We start from the raw sequence: 8,674 nt of genomic DNA on the forward strand, positions 1-8,674 counted from the left end.
GAAGCAGACACCTCCCTGCATTAACATCCTCACTGTGTAGATTTCAAACACATTGTTGCTAAGACTTTAAAGTCAAGTTTCATTTGTTCAACTGTAGGTACAAATGAGAAAATAACTTTTTATAGTTGTTCTAAGGACTGGAAGATATTAAGCTAAGGGCCAGATACGGCCTAAGGGACAGAGACATGCAATTAAGCTAGAATTATTGCAACTGCCCAGTGTATTTCAAGTTGTTTGAATAACTTCTCTAATTACCATGTTTCATATATTTATGGAATATTTTATGGTTCTTGGGCCATTTCAAGGCACACAGGGACATACATAGTGCAGTGTGCTTAATTCGGCACTGAAGTCATGAGACAGTGACTCATGGCCTTAGTTCACTCAAAAATCTTTTAAACAGAGATCTTAACTTTGCTCATGGCTTTCTGTTAATAGTGTAAGAAACCAGCCTAGACATTGCACGAGGCAAATATATTTGAATTATGTGAAAAAATAAAAGAAATTAAACTATAAGGCTATAGTTAACCTGAACATAATGATTAAATCCTTGCACTGTATTTTATATTATAGGCAATGTTCTCCTGGACTCTACTTTCCTTCAGTTACTGTGGCACCTACCTGCCTAGTTACTCCTCCCTTCCAGAATTTGAACTGGCCCTCTGGTAAGTTGCAGCCTCCTGCAGAATTCCTTTCATTGGGTCACATTTTAATTTATCCTTCTGGATTTTATCAAAGCACGTCTACATGAGAAATTGGAACAAGGAAAAATGGAAGGAATAAAAGTCCTAATCATAAGGCTTAATATAATCAGTACTTTCTGGCAACAAATTGGCAGGGCAAAAGCTAACAGATTAATTACTGTCTTTCTCTTCTTATCAGTGTGTTATAATATTTCCTTTGTCAAGTAAAGAATACATGAATAAGTACATAAAGTTTCATCTTTTCCTAAAAGGGTACCTATGAATTATTTTCATTATTTCCACTAATGCTGAAATTAAGATGGTCTTCATATTAGAGCTCAGTTTGAAGTAACTGTTTTTAGGGACATTAGAACAATTAAATGTTCAGAGAGTGGAACATTATACCGCATTTCCCAGCTGTATAGGAAATACTTGTGAATAAGACACACGTCTGGTCTTTGCTGGATCACTTCATGTGGTCACCTTCAAAGATGCATTCACTGTTCTATCCATAATATAAACTCCTTTGAGGGGAAATTTGTCTTATTGAGGGGAAATACTTAATATTCTCAATCCAAGAATGATTGTGAATACTTACATACCAGCATTTTTCATGGAAATATGTAACAATCTTGATTCATAGAATAACATTTAGTTTATGCAGAATTTCTTTACTGTTTGTGCAGAAAAATTTTACTATTTACTGGTGGTCTAGTTGTTAAGACTCCATGTTCCCACTGTAGTGGATACAGGTTTGATCCCTGTTGCCCAACTATGATCCCTCAATCGGCCAAAAAAAAAAAAAACCCACAACAATTTTCAGTTCAGTTCAGTCGCTCAGTCGTGTCCGACTCTTTGCAACCTGGTGAATCGCAGCACGCCAGGCCTCCTTGTCCATCACCAACTCCTGGAGTTTACTCAAACTCACGTCCATTGAGTCAGTGATGCCATCCAGCCATCTCATCCTCTGTCATCCCCTTCTCCTCCTGCCCCTAATCCCTCCCAGCATCAGAGTCTTTTCCAATGAGTCAACTCTTTGCATGAGGTGGCCATAGTACTGGAGTTTCAGCTTTAGCATCATTCCTTCCAAAGAAATCCCAGGGCTGATCTCCTTTACAATGGACTGGTTGGATCTCCTTGCGGTCCAAGGGACTCTCAAGAGTCTTCTCCAACACCACAGTTCAAAAGCATCAATTCTTCGGTGCTTAGCTTTCTTCACAGTCCAGCTCTCACATCCATACATTACCACTGGAAAAATCATAGCCTTGACTAGACGGACCTTTGTTGGCAAAGTAATGTCTCTGCTTTTGAATATGCTATCTAGATTGGTCATATCTTTCCTTCCAAGGAGTAAGTGTCTTTTAATTTCATGGCTGCAATCACCATCTGCAGTGATTTTGGAGCCCCCCAAAATAAAGTCTGGCAGTTTCCACTGTTTCCCCATCCATTTGCCATGAAGTGATGGAACGAGATGCCATGATCTTAGTTTTCTGAATGTTGAGCTTTAAGCCAACTTTTTCACTCTCCTCTTTCACTTTCATCAAGAGGTTCTTTAGTTCCTCTTCATTTTCTGCCATAAGGGTGGTGTCATCTGCATATCTGAGGTTATTGGTATTTCTCCCAGCAATCTTGATTCCAGCTTGTGCTTCTTCCAGCCCTTTACTGAGATATAATTGATGTATAATTCACTGTATGTATGTGTGTGTGTATATATATATATAAACAACTTTATATGTATATAAACAACTTGATAACTTTTGACTTACCCATAAAAGCATCACTATAATTGGGATAATGAATATATCCATCATTTCCAGTTTTTCTGTGCTCCTTCAGGTTCTTCCTTATTGGCTCTCACCACACATACCCGTACACCACTGAAGCCCTGCCCCTCACTCCCAGGGAATCACTGATGTGCTTATTCACATTCTGGGTTAGTTTGCATTTTCAAGAATTACACATGCATTACATACTCTTTCTTTGGGGTCTGGCTTCTTCCATGCAGCACAATTATTCTCTAATTCTCCCATGCTGCTGTGTTTTGGTTGTTGATTCCTTTCTATTCCATGGTATGGATATATATCATAGTTTATTTACCCACTCACCTTTTGATGGCTGTATTAATTTTCTAGGGTTGCCATTAACAAAGTACCACAAACTGAGTGGCTTAAACACAGAAATTTATTGTCTCAGTTCTGGAGGCCAGAAGTATGAGATCAGGTGTCAGCAGGATTGATTCCTGCTGAGCTACGATGGAGAATCTGTTTCTGATTGTGAATAACTGTCCTCGTGTTTACATGGTGTTCTCCTTCTGTGTGTATCTGCCTCTTAATTTCCCTTTTTATAAGGATACTAATCATACTGGAGTAGGTCCACATTAAATTACTTCATTTCATTTCATAAAGACCCTACTTCCAAATACAGTCACATTCTGAGATACTGAGAGTGAGGACATCAACCTACAAATTTTGAGGGACAAAATTCAATTCATAGCAATACTTAAAGGATGAGCTTTGTGATGAGGAAAAGGTAGAGGATTCCAAGCAGAGGAAAGGCATATGCAGAAGCCATGAGGTCAGAAAAATTTGAAGATCTAATTAAGCAATCATAATGATGTGAACAAGAGATCAGCTATGAGAGGCAAGCACAGGAACACTCTGAGGCCAGCTCATGATCAGCCCTAAGATTAAGTGCACTGCAGTTTATCCTCCAGTCTATCAGCATGGACTGTGATAGCCCTTAGAGTCATTTGAGCATTCTGAGACAGGAAATATGTTTATATTTCTGCAGGAGGGTCTTAAGGAAAGCCCACAGTATAGCCAAATTTGATGTCAAATCAGAGAAGGTGATCCAATAAGACATGAGAACACTTGGTAAAATAAAAGCATGGTATTATTCATGTTAGTGAAGCAAAGTATCAGCTATGTCTTCATTGCTGACTCTTGTCTCCATCAGAGACCATAGTCACAGGCCTCGGGGCTGTTCTGTAAGTAGAGGTTGAAGAAACCTTGAAGGGTCTTCACATCGGTGGGGAGGGATGATACTATGGGATCATTCTTCATGGATGCCATCCAGAGCTTTAGATTTGGAGTGTGGTCTACATACCTGCAGGAGATGGAAAGAATGGAGGGATGAACAAGGCTAAGTAGGAAGGCATTGCAAATGCTCCTGTAACTTGCCAGTTTCATATTGTTTTCCTCTAATCTTTTCAAGTAGTCCTTTAGAAATATTTCTTTAAGATATGCATAACCATAAAATATGATATTTGGAAGATATTGTAGAGGTCCTTGTTTTGTGGAAGAGGAATCTAAAACTAGAGTGAAGTGAATTGCTCAGTTAACCTAAGAACTTGTCCAAACTGAGAGACTGATATTTTTTTTAAATGAGAAAGTGAAAGACGACCAAGAACATTACATATTTATTACTCTCTGGTCAGATTGTGACTAATGGTAACTGTAAGCTCTAGGAAGTAGGGGTAAGCTAAGGTGGCTGCTAAACTTCAAAACATGGAGTTTGGATAACAGCGTGGGACTCTTGCTGGTAAATGGGAGGTGGCATTAGTCACACAATCCTGCCTGACATCGTTATGAAAATGTATATCCTTATGGATTTTTAACCAAGAGGGAAGGAGTAAATCATTTTTCAAATATTTTACTACCTGTCACAGAACTCCCTACCCTTGCCCACCCCCAGAGATGGGAGAAAATCGTGAGTATAGGTATAGGACATGCCCTGGAAAGTCAAAGTATCCTTCTGTTGGCTGCTCCCATTAATCTACTTGATGAGATACATTAATTTTGTCCATAAAAAGGTTAGTGTATACAATTCCAGTTATCATTATCTTAAATTATGCAAAAAAATATTCAAATGTCTTACTCATTTAACTCCAAGGCTTCTAGCCATTCAAACCAGGGCCAGATGAGGTAATCAATCATAGAAAGAGAACTGCCACCAAAGAAGGTTGTCTTCTTATTAGTCAGAACCTGAACATTAAACAGCATAAGAATACTTCTTATTTCTGCATCTGGTAAGGCAAGTCAAGTAAGTGACAGTAGCAACTTTTGCCCTGACATAGTCAAGTTGGGGTTTGTCTGATTAGTTTAAGCTTTAGAATCTCTTGGTTTGGGATAACGCAAAACAGTCTATTTTACTGGAAAGGGGAAAAAAGTAAAACAAGCCACAGAATACAAGATCTTTGCAATACACATACCCAACAAAGGACTGGTATTCAGAATATAGAAAGAACTCCTGGGAATCAATAAGAAAGAGGCAAACAATTCATCAGAAAATTGGGCAAGACTTGAATTTCACAAATGAGAAGTTCCAAATGGCCAATAATCATTTGAAAAAGTGCTCAGCTACATGAGTCATTCAGGAAATGCAAATTAAAATGAAAATGTCATACCACTTCACATCCATCAGAATGGCTAAAAGGAATAAGATGAAGTTAGTAACTCTGTAGACCCACTGCTGACAGGAGTATAAATTGGTTTAGCCATTTTTTTTTTAACATTGTCTCCTAAAGCGGAGTGCATGCATACTCTATAACCCAGTAATTCTACTTTTTGAAAATGTGAACATATAGTCACTAAACCATAGGTATAAGAATGTTCATCACAGCACTATTTTATAACCCCAAAGTGGAAATGTTTACTGTCCATTAGGACTAAAATGAATAAATTGTGCAGTAGTCATACATTGCCTGGAGAATCCCAGGGACAGAGGAGGCCGTCTATGGGGTTGCACAGAGTCGGACACGACTGAAGCGACTTAGCAGCAGCAGCAGCAGCAGCATACATTGGAACACTATACAAAGTATAGGAATGAACTAACTACACGCAATATAGATGAACTTCAGAAACTTGATATTATATGAAAGACGTCAGACCCCAAAGAGTGAATATTATGATTCCGTTTGTATGAAGTACAAAAATCATTCAAAACTAATATTCTCTTTCTTGATACGGGTGCCAGTTTCATGGTTGTGTTTACTTTGTAAATTCATCAAGCTATACTCTTACGCTTTGGGTAAATCTCTGCATATAATACTTCAGTAGAAAAGTTTACTTAAAATATATTGGAAATAACTAGATTAATTATTAAACAGATGCCAAGTAAAATTCTTTGAAAACAAAGCACAAAAGTGTATGCCTGAAATTTAAGAAGGTGAATTGGTATTATGGTTTTACAAAGAGAAGAACTGAGATTATTATCTAGCTAATTAACACCAAACCATTTTGCCATTTATAAGATATCCATAGTTTTTTTCAGGGCCCTTATAATATTCTGCATTGTAAACAGGTTGTTTATACCTACCTGAGTATGTTTTTGGTCTACCACCAAATTAACCATCTGCATAGTATGAACTGCCTCTCACTTTCTACCTCCCATACTGTTCAGCAGAGTACCTTGAATTATTAGGTACTTAGAATGCTACAATGAATCAATATTGTTTGGGGCTGTCCTTAAAACTGTAGTGACTGGTAATTATATTGTGCATAATAAAGTAAGTATAGTTTCAGTCAGAAGGAAATAACCTCTCAGCAGCCTGAAACATGGAAATGTATTAGTCCTTAACTGGGAGTCTATAAGCACAGATGGGAAGAAACTTATATGCCTCCCAACTAACCCCAAATTTAGCAGGAAGTGTATGGATTTTCTACTGCTCAAAGGGTCAGCACCCTCAGCCTCCACACTGTTCAGGGCCAACTATAGTTGTACACAGAGATTTTTTGAAATCAGGAAACATGATCATCTTCATGTCCATATATACGAAAACTTAGATGAAATGGACAATTTTCAGTAAAAATAGAAATTACCAAAATTGATTTAAGAAAAAATACAACACCCCCCCAAATTAATCACCATTAAAAATTGAACTCTACCCACATAAAAGACACCAGACTCAAATATTTTACAGAAATAGCCAAAAGATATCAAATGGTTTCAGAGCTTAGACATCCAGAGAAAGTAACAACTCATTTTATGAGGTGAGAATATCCTTGATATATAAAACCAAATAAAGATACTATTAGAACAAAGTAATCTATTATATAAACAAATACGCAAATATTCTTTAAATATTAACTAATTTTAGAATATATATGAAAACCATTTAAAACAATTAGGTTTTATCCCAGTAATACTAGCATAGTTCAACACCAGAAAAATCTGTTAGTTATACTATACTCTTCTGTTTAAAGGGAAAAATTTTTTATGAACATTTGAAAAAATGTAATAGGAACAGACAAAGCATTCAATAAAATCGAACACTCATTCATGGCTTAAAAAAAAAAAAAACAGCAAACTTCAAGACTCAGTTGGTAAAGAATCTGCCTGCAGTGCAGGAGACCCAGGTTTGATCCCTGGGTTGGGAAGATCCCCTGGAGAAGGAAATGGCAACCCACTCGAGTAGTCTTGCCTGGAGAATCCCATGGACAGAGGAGCCTGGCAGGCTACAGTTCATGGGGTCGCAAGAGTTGGACACAACTTAGTGACTAAAGAGAGAGAGAGTAATAGAAATTTCTTAATGGAAAAAAAAAACACAACGGTTTCTGAAATAATCTACAGCAAAATTCATACTTACTGATAAAAGCCTGCATTTCCATATGAAACAGGAACTGTGTCTTCCCTCAGTAAAAACCTAACGCTCAGTGTGAATGGAAGAGGAATTCTCGTGTAAAGGTCCAAATGGCAGTTCTTCTGCAAAGCAGGTAAACCATATCTGGGCTTCCCCAAGTGTCTGTCTAATTCATGGCATCTCTTTGTGGCGGGGAATGTTTATTATATAATAATAAGTAGAAAAAAGAACACGAATGATTTATGCTCTGATTATGGTTAGGATCTGATAGAGTGCCTGATGAACTACGGAATGAGGTTCGTGACATTGTACAGGAGACAGGGATCAAGACGATCCCCATGAAAAAGAAATGCAAAAAAGCAAAATGGCTGTCTGGGGAGGCCTTACAAATAGCTGTGAAAAGAAGAGAGGCGAAAAGCAAAGGAGAAAAGGAAAGATATAAGCATCTGAATGCAGAGTTCCAAAGAATAGCAAGAAGAGATAAGAAAGCCTTCTTCAGCAATCAATGCAAAGAAATAGAGGAAAACAACAGAACAGGAAAGACTAGAGATCTCTTCAAGAAAACTAGAGATACCAGGGAACATTTCATGCAAAGATGTGCTCGATGAAGGACAGAAATGGTATGGACCTAACAGAAGCAGAAGATATTAAGAAGAGATGGCAAGAATACACAGAAGAACTATACAAAAAAGATCTTCATGACCCAGATAATCACGATGCTGTGATCACTGACCTAGAGCCAGACATCCTGGAATGTGAAGTCAAGTTGGCCTTAGAAAGCATCACTACGAACAAAGCTAGTGGAGGTGATGGAATTCCAGTTGAGCTTTTCCAAATCCTGAAAGATGATGCTGTGAAAGTGCTGCACTCAATATGCCAGCAAATTTGGAAAACTCAGCAGTGGCCACAGGACTGGAAAAGGTCAGTTTTCATTCCAATCCCAAAGAAAGGCAATGCCAAAGAATGCTCAAACTACCGCACAATTGCACTCATCTCACACGCTAGTAAAGTCATGCTCAAAATTCTCCAAGCCAGGCTTCAGCAATATGTGAACCGTGAACTTCCTGATGTTCAAGCTGGTTTTAGAAAAGGCAGAGGAACCAGAGATCAAATTGCCAACATCTGCTGGATCATGGAAAAGGCAAGAAAGTTCCAGAAAAACATCTATTTCTGCTTTATTGACTATGCCAAAGCCTTTGACTGTGTGGATCACAATAAACTGTGGAAAATTCTGAAAGAGATAGGAATACCAGACCACCTGACCTGCCTCTTGAGAAATTTGTATGCAGGTCAGGAAGCAACAGTTAGAATTGGACATGGAACAACAGACTGGTTCCAAATAGGAAAAGGAGTACGTCAAGGCTGTATATTGTCACCCTGTTTATTTAACTTATATGTAGAGTACATCATG

At 37.9% G+C, this 8,674-nt stretch overlaps 1 protein-coding gene across 2 annotated transcripts in view; it reads right to left on the bottom strand.

Moving 5' to 3' along the window:
- Nucleotides 1-3,557: 3,557 nt before the first annotated feature.
- Nucleotides 3,558-8,674, bottom strand: part of LOC105002643 (glutathione S-transferase omega-1-like) — a 13,726-nt gene continuing 8,609 nt past the window's right edge. For both annotated transcript variants that reach the window (XM_010859399.1, XM_010859398.1), the window contains exons 5-6: nucleotides 4,560-4,666; nucleotides 3,558-3,788 (exon numbers count right to left, since the gene is read on the bottom strand). In XM_010859399.1, coding sequence (XP_010857701.1) covers nucleotides 3,635-3,788; nucleotides 4,560-4,666 — 261 coding nt within the window. In that variant the 3' untranslated portion in view covers nucleotides 3,558-3,634. The remainder of the gene's footprint in view (nucleotides 3,789-4,559; nucleotides 4,667-8,674) is intronic.

This window comes from Bison bison, unplaced genomic scaffold, assembly GCF_000754665.1.
Source record: "Bison bison bison isolate TAMUID 2011002044 unplaced genomic scaffold, Bison_UMD1.0 scf7180017864456, whole genome shotgun sequence".
NCBI lineage: Eukaryota > Metazoa > Chordata > Mammalia > Artiodactyla > Bovidae > Bison > Bison bison.